General features: G+C 49.2%; 1 protein-coding gene across 12 annotated transcripts in view; it reads right to left on the minus strand.

Annotated features, from left to right (window-relative positions):
• GTF2I (general transcription factor IIi) overlaps window positions 1–20,995 on the minus strand; it is a 109,295-nt gene that overhangs the window by 17,713 nt on the left and 70,587 nt on the right. For all 12 annotated transcript variants that reach the window (XM_075564836.1, XM_075564837.1, XM_075564846.1 and 9 more), the window contains 6 exons: window positions 14,172–14,282; window positions 12,554–12,619; window positions 8,659–8,842; window positions 3,345–3,403; window positions 2,348–2,419; window positions 752–935 (listed from right to left, as the gene is read on the minus strand). In XM_075564836.1, coding sequence (XP_075420951.1) covers window positions 752–935; window positions 2,348–2,419; window positions 3,345–3,403; window positions 8,659–8,842; window positions 12,554–12,619; window positions 14,172–14,282 — 676 coding nt within the window. The remainder of the gene's footprint in view (window positions 1–751; window positions 936–2,347; window positions 2,420–3,344; window positions 3,404–8,658; window positions 8,843–12,553; window positions 12,620–14,171; window positions 14,283–20,995) is intronic.

A 20,995-nucleotide genomic window follows, 5' to 3' on the forward strand; every position in this document is an offset into this window, starting at 1 on the left:
CTAGCACGTAATTTTCAGGTCTGCAACTGGGGCTACTTCCACCCCAGTGGATGCAATCCCCTCCAAACCCTCCACCCCCCAAAAAAATCATTTAAAAAGCTTCAATTTGTCCAAGTCAAGAGTCAAAGTCTGTTGGTATTCTCCTGAAACCAGCTTAGCCACTGAGGAGTTTCTAGCTTCGGGTGCACTACCCGGAGAGCCAGCTAGGAAAATGAAAGGGGGTCTCTGGGACTTAGGGCCCACAAGCAGGGAAAAGGCACAGCTCCCAGTCAATCTCAAGGACTGCGGATTCGACTCCCTCCGTCTGTCTGTTCCCCACTCTTCTCAGGTCAGAAGATGGTCTGACCTGTCCTCCATGTCACGGCCCCTTCATGCCCACTACTGCTGTGGTCGTGGGCGAGGCCGCCCTCCATCGAGCCCTCCTCAGGGCTGTGCCAGGCCCACAGCAACCCTCAGCCCACACCGAGTGCTTGGGTTCGGGGACCAGGACAGCGCATCTGACACCAACTGACCAAGCTGCACCGGCTACCACTGCCCCCCTCCCCGTAGTGTCCCAGGAAGTTCGGTGGAAAGCATCTGTCCTTTTGATAAACCTGGTGATGGGGAGTCAGTGGAGCCCCAGACAGTCTGCCTGGTGAGCCGGCAGTTTGCACCCATGCAAGAGTTGCTTTAGAAGAAAGGATGTGGGCCAAGACAGGCTGGGATCCTACTTTGAAAAAAAAAATTATATTTTTATTTATTAGAATCCTACCTTTTAATGACAAACTTGATTCGGTTGCCCACTTGGATGATTTTTTCCAGCCGGGGGATCCCATACCACGAAGGACTTCTAAAGGGAATGTTCTCTGGAAGGCCTTCCACATACAGGTCATTGGGGTGCGCCTCAAACTTCTGGTAAGGCACAGCCTTGGCTTCAGTGCTCCCCAAGGCCTCAGCTGAACAAACAACAGCAAATCGGCAGACTGAGTCTCGGGGGGATTCAAAGAATTTAACCACAAGCACTGGTCAGCTGCCCAGAGGACTGTCTTACGTATAAAAATGATATACTGAAAGGTAGTTTAGTATTTCATACAGCTAATACTCAAATAAGAAGCAGAACAACGAAAAATGGGGATCTCGTTCTAATAAGCTTCCCAGACAACTTAAAAGCAATAAGCTTCCCAGACAACTTAAAAGCAGACAGACAGACAGACCCCCCACACTATGAGTCTGAAAGGGCAGGTGCAGCGGCTGCTCGGGGCTCTGGCCCAGCGGGGGGAGCAGTGTGGAAGGAGGAGGGGCAGTGTGGAGGGAGGGCCAGTGTGGAGGGAGGGGCAGTGCGTGCTCTGGGAGGACAGCCAGGCGGCCTCATCGGCCAGTGGGACGTGCAGAGGGAGAACAATAAAGGGCAACTCCCAGCACCTGGCAGAGCGGGGCACCACTGGGCAGGCTGGGAGAAAGGAGTTGGAGGTATGTGGGGATTAGTAACAATACTCCAGATGCGACTGAACATGCACCAAATACACGAGTGATCTGGAGCAGGATACAGAGACGCTGCAACATGGGCTTGGTTCCCTGTGGGGAGAGCCAGCAAGGACGGAGACCGGGTGTCCAGGCCTGCACCACCGGCCAAGCCACAGGGAAGGGCGTCAAAGAGCAAAGGCCAGTGAGCGAGGAAGGCACGAGGCCCACTGTGGCAGTCTCACGCTGAAGCCAAGACACAGCTATCTCAAGAGGCAGTCGCGCTCGACAGTGCCAGTCTTCTGGATGGAAAGAAGCTGGCGCGGTGGGCTGCGGCCAAGAAGCAGGATAAACAGCAGAGGCTTGGAGGATCAGGCGGCCGCTGCTGTACTGAGCGGACCTGCGTCTGGTACGTGGCTGGTGGGGCCCACACAAGCTGGCTGTGAGGTCAGGAGGCTGCTGCCGGTGGCCTTTGCCAACACCCAGGTGTGGAGCCAGCGCTCCAGCCACAGCCACCCCGTGGCACTCCTGGATAACACGGCAGCTTGAAGACGTTGACATTAAAAGGGTCAAAGAGAAGCAGACTCTACACCCCGGATACGGAAAGGGCCATCATCCTAGTCTGTGTGTGTGTGTGTGTATATATATATATATATATATATATATATATATATATATATATATATATATATTCTTAAATCGCTCCCCAAAGGAGACCTGGGGGTTCACGAAGCTACTGCTGCCCGTCACTCAGATGTGGGTTTGAACGTGCCCTAACCGATGCACGTGCCCGGGAGAGGGGCGGCTGAGGGGAGTCACGTTGGACCCGCTGGCTGTCCTAAGACAGAGGGATAACTGGGGAAGCATGACGGGGCACCGCCCTGGGCCCGGGGGGAAGCAGACTCACCAAACTTCTTGCAGAAGAGCTGGTCGACCATCTTCCGCAGCTTGGTGATCCTGGCGTACCACTCTTCCTTCACTGAGGGGACAGCACAGTGAGGAGACACGCGGCACCCCAGCCAGCACCCCAGCGCTGCGGCTTCGCAATGGGCTCCTTGAGCATCCAGTGCCGGGGCCGAGAGCGCAGACTCAAGGGGCCTCCCCGTTTCTCTCTCCTGGAGCTGCTGGTGGGGGTGGAGCACCGGCACCTGACCCTACACTTCCAGGAGTCCGTAGTGTTGACACCAAACAAACATCTTAAGAAGGAACTGAAATTCAAAACCGGGAAGACGACTGGCCTTCATGTATGGAGCGTTACGCTATACAGGGAGCACCCATTCGGACCGCTCAAGACCAGTGCTCTCAAGGATTTGTGGCTGTACATTTGGTGTTCCGGCGGTGTCGGGCGATGCTTCCACTACGGGCAAGCAGTCGGCACCCACCCCACGAACGCACACGGTCAAGGAAGGGAGCAGCAGGAAACAAAAACACGTGCGCACGTCTCAAGTTCCTTCTAAACACATCGGACAACCCCCCACGGGGCTTTGGGTTACATGAAGAAGCGCCCCCAGCAACACGGCCCTCTTCTTCAGCCCGAGTGCCGCTTACGTCTGATACATCACTGCCCGGCTAAGACTCAGATTAACACACCGTGTAATCAATGAGGGCCAAGACAAACTGCATCTCAAAGGCAGAACGGACCTGATTTGTAAGCTCGCTCAACCCAGGTAAGGGCTAGAGGTGCCTTTTAGGGTGCTAGACTGTGTTTCTTCTTCTTGGTGCTAAGAGGACAGAAGTTTGACGGTGTGGACCTTCCTACAGGGTCCACAAGCTCTGCACGTTAAAGATGTGGCTGCTTGGAAAAAGGGACGCACAGAGTCTGTTCCCTGGAAATAGCAAACGACTGCTGGACGTACAGTTCTGACGCGACGGACCACGGCCTACGACACGGGGAGGGGACCTACCTCCTGAAGCAGGCTTATCCAGTTGTAAGTCTTCCCGGGTGGAATTCAAAAGCTCGTGTCTGAAATGCGAGAGAAAGTACTAAGTGTTGACTGGGCAAGAGTTAGCAGGGTCATGGCTGTCTGTGCCGATTTACACACACACACGCACACACACACACACACACACACACGGCATCTGGAGCAGTCTAAGGTAATAAAACCCAACGCTAATCACCACGGGGAAAGGGAGCGGCGAGACAGGTGCCCGGTCGTCCGCAGGTATTTGGCTAAGGAGTTTTCACACCAAGGGAGCAAATCACCAACGTTTTAAAAGACGATCCTTTAATTTTACATTGCATTCAACACGACATCACGCCAACGCATCTATAATCAGACCCAAGTACAGTTACATATCCATCTTTGCAGGCAATGTGCAGGCAGCCCTCAACTTACAACAGGGTTCCCCCTGCCAATTCTGACATTCGGCTGTTGTTCGAACCATTTAAGCCTCATCTCCTTATTGTTGTTGGGGGTGGGGTGGGGGGGCGTTCGTTACCACCATGGTTTTGTTTACCAGTAGCTTCCTAAATCCAGTCTTCATTTTCTGTAGAGGGGCTGGAAACACGACATGTAAACTTACAGGTGCACATGGTTTCATACAGACACGCACGTACACACATGTGAAAAAGGAAACAAATCGTAAACATTTACTCCGACGACGACGGAGAGGAGCTGGCCACGGTTGGCATTTTGTCAGCTGTGGTGAAGGCTCCGCTGGTGGAAGGTTCTGGATCCTCTGGCCTGCCCCAGGGGATAGTGTTTCCCGCCAGAAAGTTAGTGAGCGCGGCCTGCACGGGCCCTTTCCTCTTCTCTTCGTAGATTTCGTGGTAACCGCGCACGGCTTCCCGGATCTGCCTGTCGACGTTGGCGAAGTGATCCGCGTTTGGCTCCATGTTTTCCAGCAACTGAAGCCCCTCGTTGAGCTTCGAGAAAGCCCGGGCTAACCCTTTCACGGTGAAGTTTTTGGAGGGATCGCGCTCCGCTTCCAAGGCGTCGATGCAGGCACTGCCAGCTTCGCCGGTGATGCGCACGTTGTGCAAGCCCAGCCGGCGTTTGAAGCGATGGAACCAGCCCTTGCTGGCCCGGAAGTACTCGCTGTACTCTTCCCCCTGCTGCTCCTTCAGGTTCTTGAAAAGGCTCCGTGCCTTCGCCTGGATCATGAGCAAACTCATCGGGAGCCCCTTCTGGATGTGCTCCTCCATCCACACGCGCAGCAGACTCTCCATCGCAGGGATGGGCCCCCGCCTCTTCTTGGTAAAGATGGTCGCCCTGATGCCCGCCGCTCCTTTCGCGGCCTCTAGAATCCGGCTCTTGTCCTTGAGGATGGTCGAAACAGTGGAATGCGACAGCCCTTCCTCCCGGGCGATTTCGCCGACTCTCTTCCCGGCGTCATAGGCCTTGATGATCTTCATCTTTATGTCCATGTCTAGCGTCTTCCTCGCCTTCGTTTGCCGACGTAAGCTTTCGGTGGCATGCCTTCTTTCGCTAGATGTGTCGTTGGGGGGAGGGGGGGTACAAGCAGTGCAGGTATCACAGTTAGAGGGCTTGAACAAGTCGGGCCTCAGACTAACAACTGACGCTTCTTACGACACAAAGCACCGAACGAAATCACAACGCGCCCGATCTACAAGCAAGTTAGCCTCGCTGCTGTAACGAGCACGTTGGAGTTGTAAGGGCTGCTGGGCATTCAATGTTCTGCTGTCCTGGGTCCAACGTTCCGTCCGTTACCACGCCCGACACCAACCTCATTACAGACAGGGCTATCTGTACAGTAGGGCTCTGGCCACTGAGTCACACTGACCACTGACCATCTCACAATGGTAACATAGACAAATCACACACTGCGACCTTGTAAGCAGAACATATTATTAAGAATAAGGCATGAACCACAGTCACCAAACATCTTTTGATGTCTGTCCCTTGTTCAGAAAAAAAGTACTCAGCGCCCCCCTGGCCATTAGAAACTTGTGTACTGTTGCCCAGAATCCAGGAGAAAGTGTAGGTGTGTGCTTTTGCACGCCCTGCTTGGGTCTTCCCAATGTCACCCCAGGGGTGGTTATCACCCGCTTTGGGAAACACTGATGTAAATCATCGACCAACCAAAACCAGATAGTCATTAGGGCGCAAGTTAGACTAAGGACGAGGAACGGAACAGCAAGGGGAACAGGGGAACACCCAGAATACCAGAGAATTCCAAAAACAGACTTTGCGGCCAGGGCTTGGCGCCCATCAGACTTGACCGGAAAACACTCCCAAAGGCCAACAAACAGTCCTTGAACTAACTACAAGCTTTTATTTCTTGTTATTTTGTTTTATGTCATTGGCTTCTTGATGTTGTTTTATTTTATTTTGTTGCTTGGTTTTGCTCTATCTTGTTTCTGTGCATGCTATTATCTCTGCAGGTCTGTCTAAATAAGATAGGCTGGATGAACACTCTGGAAGAGAAAACAACAGAACCGACAATTCCGGGGGAACATGGGAGAGGGGGAGGGGGGGGGGAGGAAGTGGTGTTAACAAACCCAGGGACAAGGGAACAACAAGTGATCCAAATCGGTGGTGAGGAGGGTATAGGAGGCCTGGTAGGGCTTGATCAAGGGTAATGTAACCCAGAGGAATTACTGAAACCCAAATGAAGGCTGAGCATCATAGTGGGACAAGAGGAAAGTAAAAAGGAAATAGAGGAAAGAACTAGGAGGCAAAGGACATTTATAGAGGTATAAATAAAAGCATGTACATATGTAAATATATTGATATATGAGGATGTGGAAATAGATCCATGTGCATATATGTATAGGTTTAGTATTAAGGTAGCAGATGGACTTTGGGCCTCCACTCAAGTACTCCCTCAATGCAAGAATACTTTGTTCTATTAAGCTGGCATTCCATGATGCTCACCTTCCCGACACGATTGCTGAAGACAAAGCGGGTGCATAAGCAAATGTAGTGAAGAAAGCTGATGGTGCTCGGCTATCAAAATATATAGCATCTGGGGTCTTAAAGGCTTGAAGGTAAATAGGTGGCCATCTAGCTCAGAAGGAACAAAGCCCACATGGAAGAAGCACAGCAGCCTGTGTGATCACGAGGTGTGGAAGAGATCAGGTATCAGGCATCAAAGAACAAAAAAATCATATCATAGTGAATGAGGGGGGAGTGCGGAGTGGAAACCCAAAGCCCATTTGTAGGCCACTGGACATCCCCTTACAGAAGGTCTCGAGGAGGAGACGAGCCAGTCAGGGTGCGATGTAGCAATGATGAAACATATAACTTTCCTCTAGTCCCTAAATGCTTCCCCCACCCCCAAATTATCATGATCCCAATTCTACCTTACAAACCTGGGTAGACCAGAGGATGTACACTGGTACAGATAGGAACTAGAGACACAAGGAATCCAGGACGGATGATCCCTTCAGGACCAGTGATGAGAGTGGTGATACCGGGAGGGTGGAGGGAGGTTGGGGTGGAAAGGGGGAACTGATTACAAGGATCTACATGTGACCTCCTCCCTAGGGACGGACAACAGAAAAGTAGGTAAAGGGAGATGTCGGACAGTGTAAGATATGACAAAATAATAATTTATAAATTATCAAGTGTTCATGAGGGAGGGGGGAGCGGGGAGAGGGGGGGAAATGAGGAGCTGCCAGGGGCTTAAGTGGAGAGCAAATGTTTTGAGAATGATGAGGGTAACGAATGTACAAATGTGCTTGACACAACTGTGTCAAAGTTGTGTCAGAGTTCTATGAGCCCCTAATAAAATGATTTTTTAAAATTAAAAAAAAGAAAGTTGGGACCAGCTGTATGCGTCTTATGTTTCTCAATAACCAAGTGGCCCATAAACATCGTTTAACACAACACAGCACTTGTACCATCTCATCTTCCCTCCGCTTTGCTATTTGGGACTCACTTCGTAGCGCGAAGGGGAGTAGGTCAGGTCAGCCACGCCTAGGTCATCAGCAGCCTTAGAGACGGTGGACATGGCCACGGGCTTCTACGCCACAGGTCTCTGACATGGCACAGGGACAAGGATAGGCGACTGTGAAGTAGTACACTTAACGGTGGGTCAAAAATCTACACTCGCACTTCTGAACAAACAAGGGTGATACGTAGACCAACGACATGGCCCTTGGGGGGAAATCTGCAGAATGCTTTCCTGCGACGTGTGGAAAGCAGACATTCAGGAACGTCTCTGGAGAATGAAAACATCCTCACACAGGGACGACCGTGTGACATGCTCAGCACGTGCACATGAGAAACAAGAAGACGATTTCTGTGGATACAGAACCTGCCCGATGGCCCGGGTCCTGTTCTCTCTGGGCCCCGGTGGAACGTCTGCACCTGTATCCGCAGGGCACTGGGACAGCCCCCTATGACTAGGATACTGGGGTGTTACCATGTGACTCGGTATATATCTTTGTTGATCTCTAATTTATCCTGCCTAGTGCTTCAATTTTCCTTAATGCTTGTTAGTGGTCACTAGATCGGGGCTACGTTTTCTTTCTTTGGTCTCATACTTGCTGCCACGTTTATAATCGGCATGACTTTTCCTGGCAAGACTGACATTCTCCTAGCCCTGACCGGAAACAGTTTGGTTTAACAAATTTATTCGCTAGCTTACTCGATCACTACACATTCCAGTCGTTCCCCCTTTGAAGTCCATCTGTCTGATGGATACCATGGGAGGCTTGCACCGACCCTACGCTTGCTGAAATTGCGTCTTGGTTGTCTTGGCCTGTCACTGAGAGTAGGAGACAGTGTGACGCTGAGCGAGGAAGCTGCCTTTAGAGAAAAGGGGAGCATCACCTCTCCCAGCCGCACAGCTCTGTCACCCGACCTGCCAGGCTTGGAAAAGCAATACGAAGACATCTGTAGAACTCTGTCCAATTACTCTGCTAGCCATTCTTTCATTGCTTCACTCTTCTGATACTGAATTTCACAGTCATCGTGCTTTCGAGGGTTGCTTTACAAACCTTAGACTTCAAAACGAAGACACGGATGGGGGCTACCATTCCAGCCCACGAGCCGGCCGTCTGAAAAGACAGGCGAGCTGTGTGTGCACCCACCAGGGCCTTGTGCTTCGACAGCGAACTCTGGCCCGGGGCCTCGGCCAGTATAAAGACCCAGCCTGCAGGGGAGAGGGCCCGCGTGCTTACAGCAAACCCAGCTCTCCAGTAAGGGGGGAAGTTGGTTTCTCCCTCCCCCACCCCCACCCCCAGCAACCAGAACAGAACCCTAAAAAGTAACCAAGAGAACAGGCAAGTAAGAGGTCTAAGAGCCTTACTTCTTAATCACAAAGCGGATCCTCTCCTTCGCAAGCAGTATCCTTTCCAGGCGGGGAATTCCGTAGGTGGAGGGTCTTCGGAAAGGGATGCCTTCGGGCAGTCCTTCGACATAGAGGTCTTCCACGTGCGACTGGAAGAGGGGGTACGGGATCGTCACGGGGCCTTTGGCTTTGATGGCTTGAGCTTCCAGGTCAAAAGAAAAAGAGGAGGGAGAGACACATCAGCAAAGATGCTGAAGTAAACATCGTGGGCTTCCTCTTCGACCGTGACATGGCTGCCGCCACGTCGATCGTTAGCGCACAAAGCAGCTAAAAGGGAAAGGACAGCAACCGGGCCAATAATCAAACGGCTCCACTCGGCAATGACGGATCCGCGATGGGACTGTCATGTAGAAACACTGTGCATTTCGACCCGAACCCTGGGAGGACCCGGTTAATTCTCAAGTTATTTATGTATATAACTGTCAGAGCAGCTTAACCACAACATAACCTCTAGGCCCGACTGTAGAACGTGCAAAGCATGGTTTTTAAGTGACAGATGCAGAAGGTTTTCCTGAACCACAGACCTCACTTAGCCAAGAATCTGACAGCTGCAACACAAGCCCCAAGGTGTGAGGAGTCTCCGCAGCCAGGTGGGAGGAAGGCGGTCTTGGTGACGATAAAAAGCCCGGTTGTCACACACAACAGAGAACATTTCCATCCGGCGAGTGTAAAACACACCGTGACAACAGCACGGAAGCCACCAAAAGCCACCCCTTCCTGTGCCCCGTTTTCAGCCGCACCCCCGGAGAAGTGAATGACAGTACGCCTGGCTGGAGAGCGTTGGGAAACACCGCTATGTCACCAAGCATGAAGGGAGAGGACATGAAAGGCCAGAGGCAAGGTGCTGCCCAACTGGGGCGACGGACACTTGGCAGGTTTGCTGCCCCTGCTTTTGCTTGTGTTTGGAGACTCTCTTAATAAAAAGGATTTTGCAATGCCATCACTTGGGCCCCTCGACAGGTCCACCACACGAAGGCGCCATCTGACGATCAACGGAGGCAGTGTCTCAGGGACGGCACAGCAGGTGCGCAGCCCAGCATTTCAGAGGCGCTTGTGTGGGGAACATCGTGGGGGTTCTAAGATGCATTGCCCTGAACCTCGGCCAGCAAAGGTGCTGCCGCCATAGCCCGAGAGGTCCCAAGAGAGGGACAAGTTTACTCAGACTCCTCTCGCCCAGTCTTGCTCATCCAAGGGGTCTCAAACAAGCTCCACTTTTTGCAAGTGTTTAATCGAACAGCTTTGTTGCTAAACAGTCACCTACAGTAATAAGGATTCAAGTGCATTTGAATGGCAAGGATCCAAAACACAAACAACATCCAGAAATAACCGTGATAGATGCCAATGAGAAGAGACAAACCTTTATTGCTGGTGGCAATGCAAAGTGGCATGGCTGCTGGAACAAGTTGGGCCGAAAAAGCACCCCGTGGCCCAGCTATCTCCTCCTACGTTCCCCAGAGACACGAAAGCAGAAATACAGACAGAAATGCCCACACTGATAGTCTGTGTAATGAGACGCCCAGCAGGCAAAATGTCCACCAGCAAAGAAAGGGAGAAACAAAATGTGGCACAGAGATACACACAGATGAGTATCCTCTGCCTGCCGGAAGAAACCACGCGTGGACAGACGTTGGTCACAAAACACTGCATGACACACTGGCATGACATCCTCTGGAAGAGGCAGACGCACACGTGGCCTACCACAAGTGAGCGATAACAAGAAAGGGGGAGTCTGAGCTTAGGGATCACGAGAGTCTATCAACGGGGGTGAAATAATTTGGCAAACAGACAGGGCTGAAGGCTGCAAAGCATGATGGGCAAATCCAACACCGATCCGGTGTACATGTAGGGGGGTGGGGGGGGAGTTGAATTGCCAAATGTTTGGTCTGTTTTGACCACAAGGAAACGTGTTCTCTCTTCACTCCAGCCTGCTTGATCCAAGGTGTGTCCAAGCTGAAATCTAAATCTGAAAGCGGGAATGCTACCCCAGCTCAGATTGAGAACGCCCATGTGCACAAGGCTCTGGTGGGCAGCGGAAGCCCCAAATCCGTCTGTGGGGTCCACACATGGGTGAAGCTACTGGTGAACCCCTTCTGACCACTGTCAAGGCATGTGAACAGCCGGGCTCACAGAGAGCATGTGAAGGGGATTAGGCCGTTATAGCTGGGTTACAATGTAAGACCTTATCATGTGATCCTCCTGCAGACGCACCCTGAAGTTGTTCCGGTTTTTAATATTTCCTGCTTCCTTTTTGGTTGAGTTTTTCCTATTTTTGTCTAGTCATTGTTGTTCGGTTTGCTTGATTCCAACCTGTGCTGTGCGTGATTTCTGTACAGGAAATCCAGGGTAGGTGGAGCTTCAGAGAGAGTAACTGGGCAGGGCACGGGGCTGGGGGTGGCACCAACAACGGGTGTAAGGAGAAACTATTCTAAAAATCGATTGTGGTGATGACTGCACAAATCTTGATGTGACTGAACTATTGAACTCTATGATAAGTGAAGCATAAGCCAATAAAACAAGTCAAAAAACCAAAACCACGCCTTTTCTCTCTAACAAAAAAAGAGACTGGAAATGAGACCTGCCAAGCAGACCTTCAGGAGATGACTGGCACTCTGTGCAGTGTCCTGGATGCCTCAGGACTTTCCTCTAACTTCCAATCTCTAAGGAAGACGCGGCTCTTTCCCATAGTGGAGGAAGGAAGTTCATTTTTAATTTATTCAAGTAAGGAATCCCAGGTGTGCTTTCTCATGTTAAAAACTTCATGTAAAGAACTCTGGCTGGGGAGAGAGGGGAAGGGAAAAAAGGGAAATGAGCTGATTCCAGGAATCCAAGTGGAGGGCGAATTTTGAGAATGATGAGGGCAACTAATGTATAAGGATGCTTTACTGAATTGATGTATGTATGGACTGTGATAAGAGTTGTATGAACCTCAATAAAATGATTTCTTTTTTTAAATTCTTAAAAAAAAAAAAAAAAAGAACTCTGGCAAAGGCACTAACAGGACTTCAAACCTCATGTGGAAAATGCTGTCACCACCCAGAGGGAACCCCAGTGGCAACTAGGGACTCTGACTCATTGCAAAGGGTCAGCACTGGGCCATGAGCTGTCATGAACCCTGCCCAGGAACTGGAGAGGCAGGAATGGGGAAACCGTGGGGAGGGGTCGGCAGAGGAGGGGAGATTGGAACGTATGAGAACCGTGCTTTCTGCAACCTTGGATTTGCAACCCGAAACCAGTTCGAAAATAAAGTGGGCTCATTCAAAATTGTTCTGTTTCCTCCCACCACTACGACCCTTACATAGCCTTCTAGCTGGCCGGAGCCCACTCTTAAATGCCAACGTTCAGAAAAACAACAGACAAGTCTCTAAAGGACACAATCGCAACAGGGAGGGACAGAAGGCTCAATCCACCCTGAGAGACCAAACGGGCAGCTTCTGCCGACAAGCATCGCTCCGAAGGCAGCAGCGGGCACACGAGCAGAGCCAGCGGCCCGGCAACCACGGGAGGAAGCAGGCCCGCGCTGGGCTGTTGCTTCGTGGGGCTTATGAGCAGGGTCGGCAAAGAGCGTGTCTGGGGCTGTGGGTGGAGAACCCATTCGCTCTGTCACAGTGAAAGTCTAAAAACGCATAGAGCTCTCAGCTCGCTTTGTCGCAACCTGCCAAGCAAGGACAATTGACAATGGCTAGACAGATGCTATGATGTAACTTCTAAAAGCAAACGTATGCAAGAAGAGACTCAACCCACTGGCCAAAGTGGCCCTGTCCATGATGTCCTTGAACAGGGGACAGTCGCCCCATTGTTTACAAGCTTAGGGACGAGGTGTTAGTAGTAAACGAACGTGGGGATTTCGACATACCATATTTTCTTTCAAACAGTTCTTCAACTTGTTTCCGTAGATCAGTGATGCGAGCATTCCATTTCTCTGAAAACGGAGAAAGAGTTCACTCTTGGTAATAAAGTCCCACTGGGGGTCACTAACACAGTTTGCCCAGAGCCACTCCCCAACAAGGAGGGCACGTGTGCTACAGAGTACACTCAAATCTTCACGGGTCCGCCTCAGCCTATAAACTTTATTATTTCTGATCAACGTTTCCCATTTTTGTGGTTTTCAGAGTTAGTTCAAGGAAACAGCATGTCATGGTTTCAGGATTATATTCTGAAAAGCAGAAGGTAGAAATAAACCAAAAATGAACCCAAAGGCACTGCGGCCAAGTCCGTTGGGACTCCCGGCGACGCAGCGTAGGGTTCCCGAGGCTACGCATTTGAACAAGAGCAGACAGTCTCCTCGGTCTCCTGTGGCTCGGCGATGACTTTGAACCGCCGACCTTGCCTTTCACAGTCCCAGACTTCCCCAACAGCACCACCAGGGTGGCTTATTTTGTTCGATTAAACATTGCAGGACAGAGGCAAAAAATTAAATAAAATTAAATTAAAGCCTCTCAGGACCACCTATGAGCCATCCTACAAAATACGTCTAGTTTGTGAAGAAATAAAAATCACACACACACACTCTCTCTCTCTCTCCAGCTTCCACAATAGCACGCTGAATACATATCAACTCTGTAAAATTCCACGCTTACCCAGTCATGATGTTGAGACTAAATTAAGTTAGAACATTCAAACACTATTATCTATGTGATGACTTAAAGGTGCTATTTTCTCAAGCTATGTGTCACAAAAAATAGCTTCCAAAAATATGAACCCTTTCCAGTGGAATGGAGAGCTCTGGTGGTATAGTGGTTCCGCATTGGGCCGCTCACCGCAAGGTCAGCAGCTCAAAACCACCAGTAGAAAGAAGAGGCTGCTTTCTATTCCTGTAAAGTGTGACAGTCTCAGAAACCCACAGGGGCAGTCCTACCCGGTCCTGTCAGCTGAGTCATAATTCACTAGCTGACAGTAACGTTGTTTTATTTTCTTTTTGAGTTTCCAATGGAATCTACAACTAGCTGAGATGTATTAAATCAAATGCATAAATAATATAAGTATAAGTATCATATGGTCAACGAAGTAACTGGCAGTTTCACAGAGCAGAACCATTCAGGGGTTGTGTCCTTCATAATGGAGGGAATTGGAAACTCTGGTAGGCACACAAGGGAACCCCTAGAAACGACAAACCCAGACGATGATGCGACGTGATAGTCACCGATCACAGAAGGACAGGGCTTCTATTGAAACCAGTGTGTGAGGGGAAATAAGTAAAAAAGGTCTCAAAGAGAACTGAACCGTCACCAGTTTCTGTCCCCAGATTTAGTCCACCTGCTGCGATGACGTCAGAGGAGCACACTGTCCACCTGAAGGCCTCGGGAAGCATGGTTCTACTTTGACGCGGGTGGGTGGGTCACCCCGCGCTGGGGCACCGGCAACTGGTAAGGCGTGCTAAGGCTTTTTTCTCCCCCAAACCAAAGCTGTACTTTTCCCAATCAGTTTCACAGAGAGAGAGAGAGAGAGAGAGAGTTTTCTGAAGAGGAACTCACCGAAGTTGAACTCCCTCACTTTCCGTTTCCCAGCGTTGGAGGGTTCGGGCACTGGTGGCTGTGGCGGCTCACTGCTCTTTGGTCTTTTAGTCGGTGGAGAATAATCATCATCTTGAAAGAGAAAACTGTCGTTGTCAGGCCGAAGCCCCGGCCTGGGAGATGCCCAACGCTCACAGGCGGTGGCAGTGCGCTAGGTCGGTGCTGTCGCCATCACCGGACTTCCCATTGGGCTGGTCCTACTTCTCCTCTGTGGGCAGGGGCTCAAGGAAAGACTGCCCAGCTCCCTCCGACTTGGATGTCCTAGAGCCTTAGTTTGCTTAAGCGGGCGGGAAGTCATTGCCAATTTCCCCTTCCGCCCCCAGCAAAGGGCCCAACTCTCACGAGAGCAGGCTGGAAGTGGACTGGATTTTCTGTCTTTTAGAGCCACCTCGCGTTGCACAGGGACGTACGAAACGCGAGAGAGCGAGCCGGCATGAAGACGTCTGTGCGGGTAGAAAGCTCAACCACCAACAAGGGAGGCTGGGTCACTGTAGGCCACGTGCTTTCGACAAACACAAAAACTTACGGGACCAAAGGCCCAGGGCCACAGACATGAAACGGGGGCACACGCATTATTTGGTGGGGAGCAAATCCCGTGGACGCCATCCGTCAGTAGCCCACATGTCGATGAGCAATCGGCTATTTGCAGCGCTGAACAACAGGCTAGTGACCAGAGTTCATCAACTCGGTGTGACCCGTCACTGCGACCCATGCAGGTGGGAGTTACCCCGTTAGCGTTCCTGTCCCTCAAAATGGCAGGTGGCCCACTACCATTATTTTGGCTGAAACTCTGCCTAAACGTTGTGAACAACAAAATCTGTGAACTCGTTAAGATAAAGGGTGATCTTACTAAGGTGATCTCAGTGCCTCTATTAGGTATAAGAATGGCCGCCCTGAAAATAAAAAGCAGAGTCAGTAGGTACCATTCAGATCAATAGGCTTCCCTTTATACCCGTGTGTCACCCTACTTCAGAGTCCCAAAGAACATTCCCAGATGTGACCATCAATCATCGTGGGCCTGTGGGGGGAGGTGTCTATCTCTTTCCACTGAAATGCTGCCCCCAATACAAACCTGCTGCCTGGTACCCAAGGGTAGCACTGGTTCTAAACGATAACATGCTTTCAAACTTAATCAAGCAAAGATGCAAGGAAATCCTAAATGTGTGTATCACATTCGTGCATGTCAACACCAAGCGCAACGGGACAACAGCTCCCGACTCTGAGTCTTTCCTATCAAGTCAGACACATCCCTTTGATCCGTGATTTTGATAAGCAACTCTGACCAGTGGGGGAGGCAGGAATCAAAGCCACTGTCAGGATTCACTTAGGGACTTTGTGCATGGAAATTTTTAGCTAATATGAAAATCTCAAATTGTGTTTCTTCTACATGCTGGGCTTTAGAGACAAAAAGAAGTCTAGCCATGGACTTGGCCTCTCTGCCTCTGAGACCCTAAGAACGGGCTGGTGCCCAGCTACCAGGACCACTCTGTAAGGAATGACATTCAAACAGGACAGAGTGGGAGGAAAATGTGCAATAAAACTCAAAATCATAGAGAAGACCAGGTGTATTGGTACGATACAGACTAGTGAGTGGAACCCATTCTTCAGGGCGAAAAATGGTTCAATTTTTTACCCTCAAATTAGAGAGGTCTATAAAGGGAAGAGACACTGCTAGTGAGGTACTCACACCTTACACCAGTGAACCATTTGATGGAAAGGACAAAGTTCAGAAGGCAGGAAGCCTTGGGGAAAAGGAAGGATGGAGACAGGAAACACAGGGAAGCAGAGTAAGTCAATGTCACGTCGTGGGAACTACAAACAAGGACACAGACTGTATGTGTATGAATTGCTGAGTGGAAAATGGATTTGCTCTGTAAACCTTCACCCACCCCACAATAGAAATTTTAAAAGCAGGCAAAGACACAAAACATAGCCACGTGGGTGCAAGATCAGGGCGGTGGGCGAAAGGCACAGGGTTTCCCATGACATCCTCACAGGACAGCCCTTGGTCGGAGGAGTTCCGAGCCCATTATTGGGGTGGGGGTGGGGTTCCCTCCGTCTAACTTTCTAGGAATCTGTCCTACCAATGCCCTTTTCAGTTTCTTCAAAAGGTCTTACGGAAAGCCCCCATGATCATTCTGCATCCTCTAAGAAAATCGGTCAAGATCATCCCTTGAGAGCCAGCCCCCAAACAAGCTGCCCAGACCTGCTGAGCGAACCTCTCGACCCGGGATGGATCTGGCCCTGCAGCTCTCTGGGGAAGCCGCTGTTCTGAGGGCACCGGGCCCTCTAGACCCCGTCAGCTCATCCCCAGTTACAACTCTTCCCATATAAAAAGCATCTTCGTTGGCCTTCCTCGCGCCGAGGCCCCAAGGTTTGCTTCACCATGAAACAGCCGAACCAAATGTCAAGCACCCAGCGTCAGTGACTGCCAACATCCGCAGGGACTTCCAGGTGTTCGCCCACCAGTTTCTGCCCTTCAGGCCCATTTCTTCATGGATGAAGCTGGTGGCCTGGAGACCTTCCTTGACACACATGATCCATCTAAAAGCGGCTGGCTGGTGTAGGACAGTACTCCTTAAACTCAATTGCAGGGGCTCAATGATTGGGGAAGATGTCAACTTGAGTATCGATAAACTTTTGATAAGCGCCCTGACCTCAAAATCATTTTTTTTTAAACCTACGGCACAAAAAGTATCCTTGTAATTGAAGGCCTGTGTGTTGTCTGCTGCCACTGCGCGGACTGCTGAGCTGTGCTTCAATGCGTTTCGCTGGGGAACCTGTGTGGATGAACTGGGCCTGTAGCACCCAGACTGTGGACTTACCTTAGGTATTAGAAACACCACAACTCTCCTTTTCCATTTCCAAGAAGCTTTTCAGTAAAGTGGCACACTACAGTGGGGTTTTTTCTTCATCTACCGTGTTTCCCCAAAAATAAGACCTCCCCAGTAATAAGGCCCCCCAAAGCTACGGTAACTCTGGATTCTGGACTGTAGAGGCGGGCGCCACTGCTGCACAGCTCACTGTTGGCGGCAGTGCAGCCGGAGCAGACAGGAAGTGCGAGGTCTCTTTTAATCAGAGAGCCCGCACTGCTGCCAGGACAAGCCGCCGCCTGCTGCTCACTCTGCCCTGACGGAGTCTGGCTGACTCACAGTTAGACAGGGAGTCGCTCAGGGCAGGAGTCGGGCACATTGTGTGCACACACAGGGGTGACTGAGGTAGGGGGGATGCCTGGTGAAGGTGTCCACTGGCACAGGGGTTTGGGGGAAGGGGATCACTTAAAATGACACAGGAGGATCAGAAGGGGTTACAAAATGGTAATCCCCCCTCTGATTCTCCTGTGTTGATTCCCCGCTCTGATCCTCCTGTGTCATTTTAAGTGGCCCCCCCTCCCCCACCCTGATACCCCAGTGTCATTTTTTTATTTTACTCCTAGACATGAGCGCAAAAAGAAAAAGCTACTCCATGGAGTACAAGAAAGGAATCGTGGAAGACTCTTGGGGCCAAAATCTGACTGCTTTCTGCAGAGAGAAGATGCTGAGTATCCGGTTGGTCCGCAAATGGCGAGCGGAGTATGGTCACCTCAGTGAGCAAGTGGACAAGGGACAAGCTAAGAAGCGCAAGTGCGGATCAGGTCGGCAACCACCGTTTTCCGAGCTGGAAGCCCTGATCTGTGAGTGGGTTGCTGACAGGAGAGCTAACGCTTTGGTTGTGAATGGGCCTCAGATTCAAGAGTTTGCCCTTGCGATGGCACCATGGTTTGACATCGCCCCCGGACACTTCAAAGCATCACAGCACTGGCTGGATAATTTCCTTCAGCGAAGTGAACTGTCTTTAAGAAGATCCACAACTGCTACCGTACCGTATACAGGTAATCAATTTCCCTTTTTTTTTTTTTTGCTCAACAATAAATGTGTACCGAATTCTTCATGGAAAAATATAAGATATCCCCTGAAAATAAGACCTAGCGCATCTCTGGGAGCAAAAATTAATGTAAGACACTGTCTTATTTTCAGGGAAACAGGGTACTAGAAAAACAATATACTTCACAACATAAAATAAAGAAGAACCATGTATCAATTGATACAGCTCAGCATCCACTCCTGATAAAAATAAAAAACACTCAACAGAATAGGTGTAGAAGAAATTTCTCAGCATAATAAAAGCCATGTATGTGAAACCAGTTGCCTGCATCTCACTCGATGGAGAGAAATTGAAATAATTTCGTCTTTATACAGGAGTAGGCAAGGTTGCCCTGCATCACCACTTTTATTTAATACGCGGAGTTTTAGCTAAAGCCCTCAGACATCAGAAAGAAATGAGAGGTATCCACATCGGCACAAATGAAATAAGAATCTCTTTATTTGCAGACAACGTAATCATATATAGAGAAAACTCCAGGAATTCAATTAAACAATTGCTCAAACTAATGAAAAACTTTGGCAGTGCAGCGGGCTGTTAGATCAACATATAGAAATCTGTTGGATTCTTATATATTAAGTATGATGATACTTTAAAAGATCGCCAACGAACAATACCATTTGCAATAACTGAACAGAAGGTAAGATATTCAGGAATAAATCTTGCCAGAGACACAAAAGACACACACAAAGAAAACTACAAAATAGTCCTTTAGAAAACCAAAAGAAACTTAGACCAATGGAACAAGTAACCATGTTCCTAGATAGGCAGACTAGATAACGTTAAAATGTCAACAGTACCAAAATTACTTTACAAATTCAATGTGACTCCGATCCAAATTCCACCACCATTTTTCCAGAGAAACGGAAAACCTAATTACCAACTTTATATGGATAGGAAAGCAACCTAGAGTACATAAAATGATTGCAAAATAAAAACAAAGTAGGTAGCCTTTCACTCTCCAATCTTAAAACTTTAAAAGCCTCAGTAATCAAAACAGCCCGGTACTGGGGCGATGATATTGATGAAGAACAATGGGTTAGAATTGAAGATCCAGAAATAAATCTAAGTACTTCTAGATACCTAGCTTTTTAATAAAGAACTAAAGCACATGAAATGGGCAAGAGAAAGTCTCTCGAATGAGTGATGTTGGGAAAACTGCATCTTGACCTGCCAAGAGAGTCAAGCAAGACCCCTCCTGACACCATGTGCACATGCTGGTTCAAACAGATCCAAGACCCAAATACAGACGTCACACGCTTATTAAGACCATCCGTGGACAAATAGGGACAAATGTAAGGACCCTAATACAAGGCAGTAACACAACAGCGAACACAATGATAGTTATTCACACTAGAGGAGACAAATTAGCAAACTGGAACGTATTAAAAATAATGACATTTATGCACAACCAAAGACTTCATCAAGAGTCAACAGAGAACCCACAGATTGGGATAAAATTATTCAGTAATAATCAGATAAAGGGCTAGTCTCCAAAATCTATAGAAAACTACATCTTAATGAGAAAAATACAGCTAATCCAATGAAACACAGGTATCAGACATGACGAGGGAGTTTGCCAAAGATGATCTACAGGCAGCCACCAACCCAACGAAGAAATGTTCGAGATTATTATCAATAAGAGAGCTATGGCTTCACATCGACACTTCTGGCAAAATTCAATAAAGCAGAAAATAACTAATGCCGGAGAGGAGCTGGAGAGATGGGAACACTTTTACATTGGTGGTGGGACTATGGAGTTGTACAGCCACTATGGGAATCGTGCTGGCACTTCCTTCAGTAAATGCAAATCCAAGTAATGTCTCCAGCAATCTCTTCTGGGCACATACCATATACACTCTAGTATAAGCCAACGAGGCACCTAATTGTACCACAAAAACGGCATAAACAATGGCTGAAAACCTCGGCTTACGCATGATTATATACGGTACCCCAAAGAAATGAAAACAATAACATGAACGGACATGGGCACATGTGTTTTTATTGCAGCGATCTCCACGATCGACAAAACTCGGAAACGAGCAAATACGCAACCATGGAATGGCTGCACAAGCTCAGGCACAGTCATGCTCTGGGATTTTACAAAAACGACGACAACTCTCTCAGACGCTGCAAACCACGGACAAAGCCAGAAGACATTCTGCTGAATAAACGTGGCCAGCCTTCCCAAGACTGACATTCAAGATCCCCATTGCCACAAGGGACAAGGAGCAGCAATGTGGTTGATACGCCATTAGACAAGACCTTGATGATGACGAGGAGGCGGCCAGGGACAGAGGTGGGAACAGGGACAGGGGAAGAGTGTGGGGTGACCAAAAAAAAAAAAGGAGGGGGAGGCGTTGATATTATAAAAATGTGTAAAAATTGATACAAAGGGCTCAGGTAGAAAGCAAATGTTTTGAGAATGATGATGGCAACAGCTGTACAAATACGCTCGACACAATGGATGGATGTATGGATTGTGGTAAGAGTTGGATGAGCCCCAATAAAATAATTAGACAAAAAATATATATGTAAAAATAAAATTGCTTCATGAAAATAATAAAAGAAAATCATGCAGCATTTGTCCTCAGCAATAAAATAAAATAGCTGCCCTAAATACTTGGGTCAATTCTTCCGACATGACCCACCCTCAAGGATGCTTTACGTGTCCTCTACTACGTATACCTTGTCACGCCAGCTTGGTCACGCACTCCCCTAACGTTGCTGGGCCGGACGGACTTCACTGTCCACAGAAATACTGTGTTCGTTCCCCAGGGCTGGCATCCCAGCCCCACGGAGCGGCTGCTGCAGAGAACAGACGTGCTTTACTCACGATTCTCTAGGCTACATGTTCTCGAAAG

This window comes from Tenrec ecaudatus, chromosome 12 (assembly GCF_050624435.1).
Source record: "Tenrec ecaudatus isolate mTenEca1 chromosome 12, mTenEca1.hap1, whole genome shotgun sequence".
In the NCBI taxonomy this organism is placed as follows: domain Eukaryota; kingdom Metazoa; phylum Chordata; class Mammalia; order Afrosoricida; family Tenrecidae; genus Tenrec; species Tenrec ecaudatus.